At 38.0% G+C, this 18,106-nt stretch overlaps 2 protein-coding genes across 3 annotated transcripts in view; one reads left to right on the top strand and one right to left on the bottom strand.

Annotated features, from left to right (window-relative positions):
• Positions 1–1,070: 1,070 nt before the first annotated feature.
• Positions 1,071–3,844, top strand: LOC121527485 (kelch-like protein 34). The gene has a single exon (XM_041814464.1). It carries the CDS (start codon positions 1,713–1,715, stop codon positions 3,510–3,512), a length of 1,800 nt encoding a protein of 599 aa, XP_041670398.1. The 5' UTR covers positions 1,071–1,712; the 3' UTR covers positions 3,513–3,844.
• A 10,624-nt stretch (positions 3,845–14,468) lies between these two features.
• cnksr2a (connector enhancer of kinase suppressor of Ras 2a) overlaps positions 14,469–18,106 on the bottom strand; it is a 112,931-nt gene continuing 109,293 nt past the window's right edge. For both annotated transcript variants that reach the window (XM_041813726.1, XM_041813727.1), the window contains one exon: positions 14,469–15,590. In XM_041813726.1, coding sequence (XP_041669660.1) covers positions 15,393–15,590 — 198 coding nt within the window. In that variant the 3' untranslated portion in view covers positions 14,469–15,392. The remainder of the gene's footprint in view (positions 15,591–18,106) is intronic.

Consider the following 18,106-nt stretch of genomic DNA (forward strand, 5'->3'; position numbering starts at 1 on the left):
AGTTTTGCAGTAAAAAGTTTTTGAACATGCAGATAAAGTTTTGAGTATGAGCAGAGATGCATACACACAAAAGAAAGTTTGAGTGTGCACAGGGAAAATTTCATATGCACACAGATAAAGTTTTTAAATGCCATAGAGAAATTTCATACGAATGCAGAGAAAGTTTTCGAGCATGCACGGAGAAAGTTTTGTAAGCATGCAGATAAAGTTTTGAGTATGAGCAGAGAGATTCATATGCGTGTAGAAAAAGGTTTAGCGTGCACAGACAAAGTTTTTAAATGCCGGAGAGAGATTTCATACTCATGCAGAGAAAGTTTTCAGCAGGCAGAGAAAATTTCAAGCAAGTGTGGAGAAAGTTTTGTTGCATGCACAGAAAAAAACTGAAGCATGTACAGGGCAAGTTTCAAATGAACACTGAGAAATTTTGGGCATGTGCACAGAAACCTTTGAACAAGCCCAGAGAAATGTTCAAATGTGAGCACAGAAAGTTTCGTACACATGTAGAGGAAGTTTTATACAAGTACTGATGAAAAACAGAGTGGCAGTTTAACAAGAGAGCAGAAGTTACTTGAATGAGCTTTTCAAGCAAGCAACCAAAGATTTGAGATCAAGCTGACATTTGGTGCACAGAGAAAATCAAAAGCCAATTGTAGGCAGTTTGAGCACAGACAGCTTCTGATGGAAAGTTTGAAAAAAAAAACAAAGGAAAATAAGAGCCCAAAATCAATGAATCATACTATCAAAACATTAAAATGCCCTCTTGAGGTCTGCAACAATAATGACTTCATATTGTAAAGCCTCGTAGGTCACAATGAGGTTAAATACCTCCCCAAAGGGCACGGCTGTAGCTCTAGCGCTACTTTTGACAGTTGCAAAATCTTTAGACATCTTGGCAGAACTTCCTTGTGTTTGATATGCAGCCACCTCGCTGTGATTCCGCCAGCCTGTGTCTGTGTTTCTATTCCTGTCCAAATGACGATGAGGGCGCAGATAGGTGCTGTGGAAACCGTGCCCTGGAATCTTGGTCGCAGACTATAGCAGCTGTATTTACCAATGAGTTCATCCGCCGGGATAGACGCTAGAATCCCACCAGGCACCGTCTGTGTTATGCACGGGGCTTCATCCATGCCAGTGCTCACTTGTGGTGTTGATGTGTGCATGTTGGTGGCATGTATTTGGATGATACTCCCACGCGGACGCAGAGGAAAGGGCAGCAGACTAACACAAACCCAACAGGGCCGGGACATCGCAGGAAGAGACGGTTGGCTTTGAGACGGACCACGATGGAGGGCCAAAAGGAGGAGGGGAAGTGTAGACAGAGCTTGTGTGTTAATATGTGTGTAAGGGGCAGTTGTTAACCTTCCGATCATAGTGTTGCATGCCTGCCACTGCAGACAGAGCAGGACAAATACACAGATGGAGGGAGCTCGGTTAAGGACACAAACTTTTCTCTCTTTTCCTTCCATTCTAACTTTCTTTTTTACATCATTTTCTGATTCCTGCTGTGCTTTCTCCTGTTCTTCTATAAATGTCTGACTCCATTTTTGTCAAATTCCCTTATGTGCGACAAGTCAGCTTAATCTTTTTTACTGCTGATGCTCTTGCACTTTTAATATTTCCGTTTATCAAACTTCCTGCCTCACTGCTGCTTCCTTCTATCTTCCTGATTTGGCTTTTTCTTCAACTTTCTCCTCTCGCCTCCAGTCTTTTGGATGGATACCTACTCCCTGCTCTACAGTTCTTCCCACAGAACCGCACTTCTCTCCGGCTTCCAGCGCCTGCGCTCTCAAAGGAGGATGTGCGATGTCGTCCTGGAGGCTGGAGGTGTATCTTTCCCGTGTCATCGCGCCCTTTTAGCCAGCTCCAGCGACTATTTTTGGGCTCTGTTTGGAGAGACGACTGCAGAAAGATTAGCGGGCTCTATTAGCCTCCCGGCGCTAACACCAGAGGGTTTAGATGCTATACTGGACTTCCTGTATTCTGGCTGGCTCAGCATTTCACATGTGACACTTCCTGTCGTGCTCGAGGCAGCCAGGTACTTGCAGGTGGAGCCGGCTGTGTCGATATGTGAAAGATTTATTATTGATGGTTTAAACGCTGAGAATTGTTGCTGCTATGCTAATCTAGCGGAGCACCACGCCCTCTCTGATGCACTTGAAGCTGCAAATCAAACCATCGCTATGGAGATGGGGACATTACTCAAGGAAAGACGAGATGACCTTCTAGGGCTGAACATCCAATCCTTGATGGCGGTTCTTGACGCTGATGAGATTCCTGCGGTAAAGGAGGCAGCCCTTATAAAGCTAGCTCTTGATTGGCTGAATGAAAATGGACCCATCCCTCTGCTGAAATCAAATCTTCTGCTGAGTCATCTGCGCTTCGGATTGGTTGCTCCCTCTGACCTTGCTGATCTCGGCCGCGCTCACAAAGCCATGGCCACACCTCTGATCAGGAGTCAGCTTACTCGAGCGCTGGAGTACCACAGGATGGGTGCAGCTCAACCAATCAGACAGAGCAGACAATCCACACTCAGAGCGTCGCCCAATCGTGTGCTGCTTGTTGGAGGAGGATCCAGGCCTGATTGGCCGGAGCAGCAGGTGTTGGCGTACGATCCTCGAAGCAGGAAGTTCTCATCTTTGAGTTCCAGGCTTCCACTGCGGCTCAGAAATCACTGCGTGTGCTCAGTTGGAGGTTTCCTCTTTGTGTTGGGAGGAGAAGAGGTCAAAGAAGGAGGGGACGATGAAAAAAAGTCTGGCAGTGTAGCAACATCCAACCAGGTGTGGCGCTATGATCCTCGCTTTGACTCCTGGGAGAAGATGGAGTCCATGCTGGAGAGGCGAGCACAGTTTACTTGCTGTGTTGTAGAGGATTTCATTTACACCATTGGTGGACGACACATACGACAAGAAACCAACACGTACACCTCTGTAGCATCTGTTGAGTTTTACGACATGGCAACGGGAGTGTGGAGAAGAGGACCAGCAATGCCTCACCCACTTTACGGCCATGCTTCTGCAGTGCTCGACGATGCCATCTACCTGTCTGGTGGTATTCCAGGCAACCAGCACAGCGGCATCTACAGTGATAACCAAGATGACCGCAGAGAGAGCAGCAAAGAGGTTCTTTACTGGGACACCAAAAGTCCAGTCTGGGAGAGGCGAGCACCAATGTCCATCGCCAGGTTTGGGCATCGTTTGGCAACCACCCATGGCCACATCTACGCCCTGCTGGGAATGTATGAACCTTTCTGTGATATCGAACAGTACGATTCAGTGTCAGACCACTGGACTCGCCTACGACCTCTTCTTACTGGCTCTTTCAACTACGGCATGGTGACAACGCCATCTGGGAATCTACTTGTGTTTGGGGGGAGGAAGTGGAGCGACGGACAGGAGGTGATTGTGACGAGTGTGTTGGAGTACGACACAAAGAGAGATCGATGGAGGGAGATAGGTCAGCTTCCCAGACCGCTAACTGGGACTGAATGTACACTTCTGCCTCTGCCTGACTGAGGTGAACTGAGTGAAAAATGTTAGAATGAAAGTAAGAAAGTTCCACAAGAAGGCAGTGCCACCTAGAGAAGAGGACTGTTTATTTTTATTGATACTGATACCCTAAAACAGGGATGTCAAACTCAATCGCAGAAAGGGCCGGATTCTGAATTAAGGTCTGACCTGAGGGCCTAACAGGGTCCACATTTAACCAAACTGTCAACCTCATTTTCGCCAGTAAAAAATTAGGAGGGAAAAATTAGCAATTATGATAAATGATTTTAAGATTTAAATAGTCAAAATGATAAGCTTAAAGGCTCAAAATCTGAGATAAAAAGTCAAATTATTAGTTCAAAAGGTCAAAAAAACGAATTAGATGTTAAAATAATGCTTTTAAAAGGCAAATATATGAAAAAGAAAGTCACAATCATGTTTTAGGCAAAAATATGACTCAAAATTTAAAACTGTGCATCTAAAAGGTCAAAATATGAGATAAGGCACAAAATAATAAATTGAAAAGGTCAAAATATTCAATAAAAAGTGAAAATAATAAATGTAAAAGGTCAAAATATGAAATAAAAGTACAAATAATAGATTGAAGTCATAATTGTGCAATAAAATTGTTAAAATCTGACGTGAAAAGACAAATGAATTTATTTTCCCATATTTCTTTTTATCTGATAATTTTTAATTTCTATATTTTTCACATTTTAATGACTTAAGGATATTTGATCTCATCAAGGTTAATTTTATATTTTTATACTGGAGGTAATCTGTAGACTTCATATTTTAGGGCCAGTTATAATAAGAATACAAAAGATCTTGCAGGCCGGGTGTAACTGTACCACGGGTCAGATTTGGCCCCTGGGCCTTGAGTTTGACACCCCTGCCCTAAAACATCTGATAAATGCAGGAAAGGGCCCTTAAACACTGTGTTATATCAGTAGTAAAGGAGTAGCATAAATCTTACCTTCAACTCTAATGGGTTCAACTTAGAAATAACAGTTAAGTTTGGGATCTTGTGACCAGTTCAGACTGAGTGCTTGGTGGCTGTGGAGCGACTGTGCCAAAGCTTGATTTTCATTTCAGCTCCCATGTTAACAGGGAAGGGCTTTCAGACTGCCTGTGTGAGAACTGCAATTTTTAAAGAAAATGACACTGGGGAGAAACCTTCCACAGAAAGACAGAGCTGTGACAGAAGCAAGATGCATTTAACGAGCAAAACACACTCGCCTGGTATTAAAGTCGTGAGCACAAGCTTTAGCTGACACATGCCACAGCCGTCATGCAGCCAGCACGCATCCAGTCTGAAACAGTCATTAGACCAGGGGTTCTCAACGTTGGGGTGGGGACCTCAATGGGGGTCATGAGAGATTGAGAGGGGGTCTCAAGTTGCCTTGAAAAACTAAGAAAGTTTTTTAAATTACAGTGTTGCCACTTACGTCACTTTTATCAAATTTTAACCCATTTTCATCACTTTATCAAACCAATGTTATCATCTTTAACACGTTATTGCAACTTAAAACCCAATTTTTGTCAATTTTAAACCCTTTCCACCACTTATTTTCCACCTGTTTTTGCCACCCCTTAACCAAATCTTGCCACTCTGCCTATTGTTGGCTCTGTTGACACATTATGACTATTAACACCTTTTAACACTTTTTAAGCCACATTTCACAATTTGATATGCACATTTTTGCAACTTTCTGACTATTTCTGCCTCAGCTAACCCTTTTTTGCCAGTTTAAATTAATTTTTTGTTGCAATTCACCCAATTTACACCTATTTTCTCCCACTTTAACACCATTTCAGACACTTTTGAATCCCCTTTTACCACTTAATATGCCCATTTTTGCCACTTTAACCCATTTTTGCCATTGGTTTTGGTTATTTTGCCACTTTTATCTAATTTTTGGTGTTTCTAACCCTTTTCTGCTACTTTTACAATCCAATTTCAACACCTTTACCACCATTTCTCGCCATCATAGCAATTTTAAATGTATTTTAATTCTGTTTCAACAAAAAGATTTACATTTTTAAGAATGCTACTTACCACACAAATGAATTAAAATGTGTTTCTTTGATGAGAGTGGTTATTATTCAGGTTAAATATAAAATACCACAGCTTAAATTTATAATGGACCATAATTTTGCTGGCCCCCAGTTTGGCTGGGCCATTTCTTCCCCTCTAATGGGCGGCCTTGTCTGCACATGAATATTCTTGGATGTGCATGACTGTGTTCAGCCATCTTCAGGTACAGTGGGGGTCTCCGGTCTCTGTCACCTTTATTCTGGGGGTCGCGGGCTGAAAAGGTTGAGAACCCCTGCCTAGACTACCTGATTTAGGCTAAAAAAACACACACACACACACACACAAAAAAACCTTTCTCTCTCTGTAGAAAGCTTTGCTGTTTGTATTGGAACTTCAATTTTTTGCACGTTTCTTGTTTGATATTAGATTTTGGGTTTCATAACTTTTTAAAGTAAAACAATAACTTGTGTTTTTGTGTTACTGAGCTATGTAACATGGTAGAGGATGTTTTTATAACCAAGATTTAAACCCTTATGTTAGAAATGTTGATATTTTCCAGATGAAAGCACAGACAAACGTTACATTTACCTTTGAATGTGTTGACCTGTCACTGCACGGCCTAGGTTATAGCCCATGACCTTTGACTCTGCAGCCTGACAGGAAAGCTAGCTTCTCATTTGTGCTGATACAGCTTTGTAGTCAGAGAGAAACAGAAACAGTGCAGATACTTTGGGGATTTTTTTGTTTGTTTGTTTGTTTGGTTTTTTTTTGCAAAAAATAGGATAGTGATTAGGGCAATTTTTCCAGTCACAGATTACTTGGCATGTAGAACAAGTTAATTTGGTTTCTCCTCACAAAAAAAAAAAAAAAAAAAAAAAAAATAGCAATCTGATAACTCTGTTACACGTTACCCTCAGTCTTTGTGAGCACGACACCTACAGCTTAATTTCCACCTTGACTTTGTATTTCAAATGACTCTGTCCTGTTAATGGAGGATTGATGACTAAAACTAGACTAAAATGTAATGTAGTTTTCGTTGGACATTCAAAATCCATTTTATTTCTCCACTGTGGGTAAATCTGTCCAAAAACAATGCATCTATAGCTATCCTGCTTCTCAGCTGTAAAAAGCACACATTAGCATGATTTGGGACCAGATTTAGGCATGAAAATAAATGCTAGGACTAAAAGTAAAGTCTAAAACATGAGGACTTTTTATGGACTAAAACTAGACTAAAATATTTTTGAGTTTTCATCGACTAAAACTAGACTAAGACTAATAAGGGTAGAAATGATTAAAATGTAACTAAAAATGAAAGACTTTTCATCTAAAGATTAAGACTAAAATTAAAAATAGCTGGCAAAATTAACACTGCTCAGGACTACAAAAGGAAAATAATGTAACTACAAATACAAGTGAGGAAAATACAGAAAAGCAACAACAAATAAGATAAGACACGGGAGTTTAAAAAGGCATTTTTTTCAATGCTTTAGGGTTATAAGGAACTTTTTGTATCACAGCAGACTGTACTAAACTTAACACTTATTTAACACTAATCTAGCTAAAAGCTTAAACCAGAAGGAGGTTAGCTTGAAGCACATAACCTCCTGTAAACTTTACCATCTATGAGTAGAAGGTTTTCTCACTTTAGTGTTTGTTAGGATTGCAATATCACTTAGTAGGCCTTAGCAAATGTTTGACCGATGATACTTTGTGTTTTTGCAGCACTAAACCAGACAGAGACACTGTGATATAAGGCTAGCAAAGGTTAGCTTACTAATAGGCTAGGCTAATCTAAAACTAGAAACACTCAGACGCCCCCCTTGCAGACCATTATGGTGAGATGCAGCATCTGTCAGTACAGAAATTCAGGCTAAAACGTTTAAAATAAAATTGGATTAAACTTCCCTTTTTTTTAAGATTTATTTTTGGGCCTTTATTTGATAGAGGAAGGACAGTGGATAGACTCGAAAACAGGGAAGAGAGGGGGACAGACATGCGGTAAAGGGCCTGTAGCGCCACATTATGTAATAATGCCGCATTTTGAAAGCGACTAAGCGGTTTGGGTTAGGGCAAGGTAGTAGGGTAACCCTGGAGCCCACCTGAAGTCCTAGGGTTAAGGTTAGGTGTTTAGTCTAGAGCGCTGAAGGGGGGTTATGTTTAGGCATAAGTCACTAAGTGGTTAGAGTTAGGGCAAGGTAGTAGGGTAGGGCATACCTTGGAGGCCACACTAAGTCCTGTGGTTAGGGTTATTAAATAATGCGGCTTTATTACATAATGTGGCGCTACAGGGCCACAGGCCAGATTTGAACCCGGGCCGCCCACGTACGTGGGTAGCACCTTAAACCACTCGACCATCTGCGCTACCATTCCCAGTCTTCCCATTTGAGTTAAAGGGTTGGGATACCAAGAGTCAAAAACCTGACCAACAAAACCTGATTACAAATATTTAATAAAGCCAGATAAACAGTCAGCTACCAGGAAAATAGCTTATCCTCCATGAAATCACTCTGACGCAGCTACTGTGGCTAAATCTAAAGCTAACAAACCTAGCTTAGCTTTATAGGTAATACAGCTCCAAAACTGAAGGAGCTAAAGCTTAAGCAAACGAAGCTAGGTTAGTTACATTAGATAAAGCATTGTTTACATAGGCTAGCCCATTTTAGAGGTTGTTTGGTGAATGGCGGCTTTCCTTAACTTTGTTAGCTTTAGCTAAAGCTAACCTAGCTACATCGGCTTTTATGGTAACGGTAACAACGTAGCTAGCAAAATTCATGTTGTATGTCTATGTTTTCAAAATTGGACATAAAGCAGATTAGCCTGTTCCTAACTTGTTAACAAGATTAACTGGAAAATGGTCAATGGTAACTAGCTGAAAGATGTCATAATGCCATCCATTGCAGCAGAGATGGACTACCAGCATTAATAATTGTCCAATTAAATAGCATTATAGTGTTTTAAACGTAATTTGGTACTACTATGCATGTAAACATACAGAGTATGAGACATGCTACGTTAGCAAGCCAAGTCAGTAGTCTATTTAAGCTATGCTAATCGAAACATCTCTTTGTTAGGTGACACACAGAGTGAATTACATTTACTTTTTTATGTCAGGAAGGATGTGATTTAATATCTAGAACAGTTTCAATACAGACCATGAAACTGATGTGTGTTAGTGGTTTTTAACTGTGGCTAAAGTCTTGCACCTAGCTGAACCCCTGGGGGTAGACAGACCTCCTTTAGATGGCAAAAAGGTGGAGTTAATCTCTGCAGTTATAATTCTAATAATCTCTAATTTTTATAGATAAGCAAATGCACCTATCAAGTGATATGACAGAATAAGCCTTAAGCTTAAAATGACATGCAGCTAGCAGTGGGTAGAAGGGTACAGGGTGTTTTGACAGTGATCGTCCTGTGACTGAGCTCGACGTGTTCTGAGAAGAGAAACAAAACAAGAGCTACAGACGGAGATAAGAGGATTTAGAGAACAAGTAGAGAATAGGTGGGAGATTTAGTGGGAAGAAGGTAACTCATGAACAAATGAGTTTTCAGGAGGAGGCTGAGCCGGGCTGCAGAGGAGGCTATCACATGAGATAAGGCGGTGAAAGGAGGAGGAATAAAACAGCAGCGCTCAGCTGAATATTTTATAAAAGTTGTAGATAAATGTGCGTGTGACATTCCTGTTTATTGACTAACCATGAATTGTTAATGTTTTTCTATAAGATAGATACAGAAATAGAAACACACCAAGAAAACGGAGTGACCTTTTTTCTGGTTTTCCAGTTTCATATTTTCCATCTGCACTGACAGGAAACTGGATACAGTGTGTTGTGGGTGCAGAGCTGAAAAAATGGAAAAAGCATTGGAAAGAAATCATATGCATGATTTGTTATAATCGCAAGGTGACCTGCTGGAGTTCATTATTCATGTGCTTTCCTGCTTCTGTCTACTTCAATTTATTTGTGAATACATACCATAGAACATTGTTGCACTGCAAGCGTTATTTATTGATTGTTTTGTGATATATGAAGTTAATACTGGATTCAACATTGTTTTAGGTGCATTGTTTATCAGAAATAAAACTGCTCTTTGGTCTCTTTGCAAAGATACATTAGTAGAAAGAGACAAGCAGATGGAAACTTTTCCAAACTGTTCAATGGTCTTTTAAAAATGTTTCTTTTAAATCAAATATGTAATTGTGTTATATTGTTGAGCTGGGAGGCATCACTAAAAAAGGGTGAATATTAAATATTAAATATTAAATATTAAATATTAGATGTGGAAAATATAAGATCATGATTAAAACAATAAAAGTACAGTGAATGATTTACTTTGTGCATTCTGCAACAAAAAATTAAACATTTAAAAAATAATACTGAACTTCAGATTTGTTTTGTGGATTTAAATCTTCAGAACAGAATTGTAAAAGACCAACAACATTTAAAACCAAGATGCATTTGTCCATTAAGGGTTAAAAAATCAATAAAGTTTATTTTGAAACTGTTAAGAACAAGTGGGGGCTATGTTAACATCATCACCTCTGGATGGATGGATGGATGGATGGATGGATGGAAGGACAGATGTATTGATGTATGGATGGATTGTTGGATGGATGGATGGACCATATGGACAGTCAGACTGACGGATGGACTGGCTGATGGACTGGCTGATGGATGGATGGATGGATGGATGGATGGATGGATGGATGGATGGATGGTTGGTTGGATGAATGGCTTACCTGGCATGCCAAATGGATTTGTTTCACACATCCATTTGGAAAACCTCTGATACTGAATCTCAGAAGTATTTGGATGAACCAACATAAATAGAAAATTACAGTTTTTTTAATATTTGTGAATGTGAGCAGAGAGTATAGCCCTATACACGTCAGAATAAATGTCACTACCTAGACAGATGATGTTGTATGCTTTGGATCATGAGCTGTTCTTTACCGTCTTTGTACTTTTCTCTTCCAATCATTCTCATACAAGTTTATCTCAGCTTCATCCATCCAGAGAATCTGATTACAGGAGGCTTTCTGGTAAAGTCTATTCTGGCCTTCCTGTTCTTGAACTTTTAACAGTGGTTTGCATCTTGTAAAGCCTCAGTATTTACATTCATGAAGACATCTCTCGATTGTTAAATGATATAGTGAACACCTCCAGACCATTCTTTCCTTGTCCAAATGTTGTAAAGGGAGTTTTTTTCCCCAAGTAAAGGATGCTGTGATAAACCACCGGACGATGTCTCTAGTCTTCCAGGCATTTTAATGTTACTGAGCATGCAGTGAATTCTTTCTTTTTTTTTTTTTTAAGATTTATATTTGGCCTTTTTGCCTTTATTTGATAGGACAGTGGATAGAGTTGGAGACAGGGAAGAGAGCGGGGAGAGACATACAGGAAATAATGCCACAGGCCGGACTCAAACCCGGGTCGCACCTTAACCACTTGACTACTGGCACGCCAAATTCTTTCATTTTAAAGGGATATTTTGGGAGTTTTTGAAGTCGGGCCATATGAGGTACCTAGCTGTAGAAATGGTGTTAGCCTCCAGTGATTTTAGTGAGCATTGCTCCTTTAAGAAAGACTTGCTGGTTGTACCGACCAGGAAGCTTGGCTATACGGAGTAAAAGATGGGTACAGTTTCTCTGCCGAATTTAGCGAGCTTTTGGTAAAAATGGGCCAAAAAACAATTTTGGCTCAGGTTTGTTACCCATAAAGCCTCTGCATTTTTGTTACTATTGAGCACTCTTGCATTGCAAAATAAGTGACAAAAACACAGAGGCTTTCTGGGTATGTAATCAAAATGCTTCAATAATGTTTGATAGTGCATACCTTTGAGCCAACATTGTTTTGTGGCCCGTTTTTTTTTTTTTTACCCAAAACTCACTAAATTCCAGGAAGAAACCTTCCCCATCTGTTTTGCTGTATAGCCTTGCTCGTTACAACCAGTGAATCTTTCTTAAAGGAGCAATGCACACTAAAATCACTGAGTGCTAATGCTACTTCTACTGCTAGGTACCTCATATAACAGCTTCAAAAACACTGAAATATCCCTTCAAGAATGAACTAAAGTTTTGGGTTGACCACTTCTAAGTCTTTTGCTATCCATCTGATAGATTTATTTTGCTTTTTTAGTCCAATTAGGGCCTTCTTCAATTGTATTGATACTTCTTTAGACAAATTGATAGATGCAGCATTTGACCGGCAATGCAGGCCTAAATTAAAAGTATTTTCCCTTTTTTTCTTCTTCTAAACCTCAACTGAGTGGTAAGTGAATATAAGACTGCATACAAATCTGTTTGTTGTAAATTAGCTTTCAGGTCAAGTTTTACGAATAACAACACCCTGAGGATGTCTGTTAAGTTTTCATGAACTCATTTTCTCATTTGTTTACAGTGACCGTGCAGCTGTTCCCAGCACTTTTTTCTCTCCCAGCAATAATAAAAACATATCACAGATTTATCTTCATCCAAATGACCACACTTTATTGATCCATCCTCTTCATCCCACTTTAAATAAATACTTTAATTTGACTATAATTTATAGCTTGAACAATAAACAATCTTTACTCAACTGTCCAAAAATACCTGATAGAAATAGAGAACATTATCCAAGACACAAAGTTTGTACTCTCTAAAGAGAAAATCTACCGCATCGAGAGATTTCAAACACAAAAACAGAAAGGAAAAGTGTTTCTCTACAACAAAGACATGCTACTACGACCAACAGCAGCAGCATAGAAAGAGCATTCAGACTGTGTCTGTTTATTTATTTATGGGTTTATTAGTGTGTGCATGGCTTTGTGTATTTGTGTGTGATTGCTCTCATAGTTTTGTGCAGTGGTGCTGAATATGAAGTCATTTGCCAGCAGCAGACAAACTAATATATTTTCATTAAATCCATATTTCAAAACTTATGCAAATATTTCCTCATTATCTCTACGCGACATGCAGGAAACAGAGAGCCAAACGGTCTCTGAGGAAAAATCCACACCCACAAACTTTAACACTGTTGTCTAATCAGTGATAATATTCAGAAAGTTTTGGAAGTAATTTTGTGACGAGGGTCTGTTTGTCTGTTTTCATTTCTTATTACTTTAGTAGGAGAATGCGCATATAAGAAAAAAACTTCACCAATAATTGTTGATGAAACTGCAGGTCCTGTATGTGAGAGTAAAGATTCCTATGAAAGCAGAAAGTATCTGAATCAGATTTCCTCCTTTTCTTTGTAAAATGCTGTGACTCAAAATCCCTCACAAACTGAAACTTAATAATCCAATCAAATCTGCAACCTAACACCACTAGATGATTGGGATTTAGAAGAATCTGATACTTAGAGCACCAGCTGTCAAATTCATCTTTCCTAAAGTCTATCAGCAGAAAGTTTAAAACTTTCATTTTATGAGTAAACAGCTTTGGTAGCATGCATTATGAAGATCAACAAGCCAATCAGGCATTGTTTACCAAAGGTACCATATGTTTAGTGCAGAGCCCCTGATTGCACGTGATGTAATCATTTTTATCTTGTTTTGACCATATCATTGCTTTGTGTGCTCAAGCTCTTTTTTTTCCAGAGTGGACAAATTAACTTTTGTGCTTACAAGATATTCATGTAGTGCAGAGAAGTTATTATCTGAAGGGACAAGTTATTTTCGTATTATCTTAATTGGACACCATAATTACCTTGTGCAGACAAGTTGATATCTTGTGCTGAAAATGCACAGCATAATTATCATGTTTGTTTACTGGAGCTGTCAACATCAGGGCATTAAAGGGAAAAATATTAAGGTCCACAATTAGAGAATTAATCTTATTAATCGCATTGATCTCATGCTTTATTATTCTTTTCTGCACACTTTGGTTGGTGTCTCCCTGCAGCCTCAGTGATGTTAAAGACAATCCAGCCCTGCTCCTTAATGCCTCATTTCATGTTGAAAACTCAGCTCAGTCAAAAGTATGGAAGCCCATTTTCGCCCAATAAAATAGAAAAAAATGTGAAAGTAAGGCAATTCTAAATCCTGTGTCATAATTATGTGATAAAAAGTCAAAAATATGAATTGATAAGTCATAATTATAAGATAAAAGTTGAAATTATGATATCAAAAGTCAAAATTCTGAGATAAAAGTCATAATTATGAAATAAAAGTCATAATTATGAAATAAAAGTCAAACATTTGACATAAAAGTCACAATTATGAGAATAAAAGGCGAAATTATGAGCTGAAAAGTCATAACTATGACATCAAAAGTCAAAATTACGAGATAAATAGTTGAAATTTTGATTTGAAAAGTCATGATTATGATATCAAAAGTCAAAACTATGAAAGATAAAAAGTTGAAATATGAGTTGAAAAGTCATAATTATGAGATATGAGCCAAAATTATGACATAAAAGTCATAATTTACGAGATAAAAAGTCAAATTTATTAGTTGAAAAATCCTTATTATGATATCAATTATGATATCAAAAGCCAAAATTATGAGATAAAAAGTTGAAATTATGAGTTGAAAAGTCATAATTATGAGATAAAAAGTCAAAATTATGACATAAAAAGTTGAAATCATGAGTTGAAAAGTCATAATTATGAGATAAAAGCCAAATTTGTGACATAAAAGTCATAATTACAACATTAAAAGTCTAATTTATGAGTTGAAAAATCATAATTATGATAAGAATTATGGTATCAAAAATCAAAATTATGAGATAAAATGTTGACATTATGACTTGAAAAGTCATAATTCTGTTATAAAAGGTCAAAATTATGAGACAAAAAGTCAAATTTATGAGTTAAAAAGGCATAATTATGATATCAAAAGTCAAAATTATGAGATAAGTTGAAATATGAGATAGAAACATACAATTTTGACTTTCTGTGTCATAACTATGGCTAAGGATTCTATTTTGTTTTTTTTTTTAATTGCCTTCATTCCATTTTTTTTTTTAATGTGGCACAAATGAGCTTCCATACAAAAGTCATCTGTACCTTGTGTTATTACTTTTTAATGCTCTGTCAGGGGCTTCTATCTAAAACTGCATGTTTGCATTTAAGATAAATAAGCACCATGAGTTTTGTCAGTTCATACAAACTGATCTTGTACAACCATACTCGACTGTATTTGCAACCATTTCACGGATATGGGATTATCAGTAACAGAATCTGCTATAATGTGAGTTCAGTAGCTTCTTGAATCAGTGTTAAAGTGGATTTTTCCTTCTCCAGCAGAGTGCATGCTTCAGGTCCAGCCCAGAATGCATTTCTAACAACCCAGCTCAACAAAAGTGTCTAAAACTAGAAAGTTTGACCAGTGGATTTATAAAAGACTTGAGCTATTCATCCTGTTACACTTCACTGTACAGAAATATCATCATAGACTTTAATTATAAGGCTTGATAGAGTACGATATATGTCACTTAGTGGCTATTGAACTGTCTATGAAACACTGTGCAGTCAGTATAAATATGGCACAATAAGCAGGATGGAATACTTTGAATGTGCAGCTAATGAATAACTACTCTGAGCTCTGTGTCCATGTCAGGAGAAATGAGCTGAAAGTCCTTCTGCTTTCCATTTAAAGAGCACTAAAGCTAACATGTAAAAGTTAAGAATCAGTGATCGTCCGCCCTCGAGCCAGCTGGAGTGGCAGAACCAATCAGCTCGTCGATTGTGTGACATGAGGGCGTGCAGACGTCTCCTCACAAAGCTGTCATGTTGCACTCGTACACTCCAGCTGCAGAGAGCATACCGGGATGTGAAGCCTCCCCTCCTCTCTCTCCAGTGACAGAACACATCACTATCTTTCTTAAATTTCCAGCTCGTTTCAGGAGAGAAACTAAAGCATGTTAGGGTGAGAGAGTGAGTTACATTCGTCAGACGTGGGTCTCGATGTAGGAGTGCGTGTGAGAGAGTGAGGGGGTGAGGGGCGGGCCGGGGTCTGATTCAGCGGTCGAGTCTGGCTCCTGAGAGAACAGCTCCTGATAGGCTCTTTTCCACTCCTGGAACTCTGCCGACGACAGCTGGGGATTGGCCAACAGCTTGTCAATCAGCGCTAGCTCCCCCTCCCTGTCCTATGGGGAATGCAGAAACACAAGGAGGGGCGGGTCACTTTTTGAGCCTTTTAACTTTAAAAATCACTAAACTTTAAAACGCAGACACACGTGAAGCAGGACAAACACTTAACGGGATGCACTAAGCTTCAAGAGAGATTTAGAGAGAAGACACTAAAATCCAACCATCCAACATCCATCTGTACTTGGTGGATTATTTATTCTGGTCACTGAAGGTGTCACCAGAAGAGTTACACCTGCAACCCCATAAATAACCTCTCAGATACTGACACTAACATTTAGTCTAATTTTTGTCCACTTTTCAATAACTAAATGTACTTTTTGTTTACGTTTTATCATCAGTGATCTATTTTTAGCTAGTCTTAGTCTAGTCTTCCTTTTGGAAAAAAGGCAGATGTTTAGGCGGTAAAATTAGCACTGTTACTGCAGACTAAGGTTGTCAAAATTTTAACACGTGTTAAAACAATACAGCTCCGTTATTTTAACTATTGATAGTACTGAAAAGTACCAAAGTTTGATAAAACTGCATCTGTTTCATAAGAAAGATGCACAGAATGAATCCATTCAAAATGGCAAGCACAAGTTTATGTGTGTTTTCCATTTTTGTAAATGTAATGTAGTTCTCGTCGGACATTCAAAATCCTTGATATTTCTCCACTGTGGATAAATCTGTCAAAACACAATGCATCTGCTCTTCCTCCTCTCAGCTGTAGAAAGCAGGGACCTCGGTTTAGCAGAGTGTATAGAACACACTACCATGGTTTGGTACCAGATTCAGGCAAGAAAGTAAATGCTTGGACTAAAAGTAAAGACTAAAATATGAGGACTTTTTATGGACTCAAACTAGACTAAAATGTTTTCTGAGTTTTTGTCGACTAAAATGTGACTAAAACTAAAAGACATTTCATTTAAAGACTAAAACTAAAAATAGCTGCCAAAATTAACACTGGATAAAACTGTCTGGTTGAGTCCTCTTTTTATCCATTCTTTCTTTTTTCTAAGATGTTTTTATAATCAGAGTCTACACTTGTTCAGTTTGACTTTAACTTGTTATGTGAATCACTTTTTAATAAAGACTTCACTGACACACATCATTTCTTTATCTCATTTTTATAAACTGTGATGGAAAAAACATATGCTCACTCTTCAGCTATAATATCTCTAACATATCTATACAGCAAGATCACACTGTGAAATAGTGCTGCATGATTTGGTAGAATTTGCAAATCAAGGTTATAATAATTAACTAAAACTAACTAACTAACTAACACTAAAAGGTAAAAATCATTTTAGTTGACTGAAACTAAATAAAAACTGAGCTTTATGAGAAAAATGAAAACTAACTAAAACTAAGTTTTGTGCTGACAAAACTAACTAAAATGAAATAAAATTAGAGACAAAATCTCCTTAGTTTTAGTCTTTTTCAGCAGCAGACTGTCTGACATGAACACCCAGGCCCAGAGAGAGTAAAGTTGCCTGATCTGATTGCAGAAGACTTCACTCAATGGAAAATTTTAGGTCTTGAGTTGTGTACAAACAAAACAATTTAATTAGAAAAGTGAAAAGTGAAGAGCCCTTTTGGGTCTGGCCCTTTACAGGTTTCTCATATTGCTAAAAAAAAAAAAAAAAAAAAAAAAAACTAAAACTAATAAAAACTAAACTAAAATGAAGCATTTTTTTCAAAATCAAAACTCAACTAAACTAAGAAACCGACAGGAAAAACCAATAAATACTAAACTGAAATTTAAAGCAAAAGGTAAAAACTAAATAAAAATAAAAACTAATGAAAATTCCAAAACTATTATAACCTTGGTGCAAATGCCATTACACTAAACAGAATCGCAGTTTTAGGTATTATCATGAATGTTGTCATGAGTCTACTTGTTTTGTAATCAAGGAAAACTCAGAGAATAATGATACTTTTGAAGTGCGTATTTAAAAAACATAAAAACCTTAATTTTTCATAGTGCTGCTTCCACAATAACTTACTATTTCCCCCAAAAATACACATTTTGCTGTTTTGGAAATATAGAGGGACTTTTAAAAAGTGCCATAGTGGCACTGTTGTAAACTTAAAGGTCTTTCTGCAGGCATTTTTATCAGTTTAAATACTACTGGATACAAAAAGAACAGCCTTTTATGTGATTATGTAATTGCACTCCTTGACATTGTGATTGCAATTAGATTAATTCTGCAGCTCCACGTTGAATAGCAGTGCTCTAACTTTTACCAGATTCATCTTTAATTTCTCAAAATAGCAACTCAAATACAGTTTATTGGTTGACTGAAAGTTGGGATGGAATAAAAGGAGTGTACCTCTCCTCTCATATTTATCCAATTGAACCCTGAGTTCAACTGTACAGAATTAACTGTATTATTTGGTACAGGTAACAGAAGTTGTAGCACTTGTTTTGATGAAAAGTCAAAAGGTGCATCACTTTCAGTGAAGCTGCTGCAAAGATTTGTAGTTTTCCTGTTCTTCTCTTTTGTAAAGAATGATCCAGTGTATCCTTTGC

This window comes from Cheilinus undulatus, linkage group 19 (assembly GCF_018320785.1).
Source record: "Cheilinus undulatus linkage group 19, ASM1832078v1, whole genome shotgun sequence".
Lineage (NCBI taxonomy): Eukaryota > Metazoa > Chordata > Actinopteri > Labriformes > Labridae > Cheilinus > Cheilinus undulatus.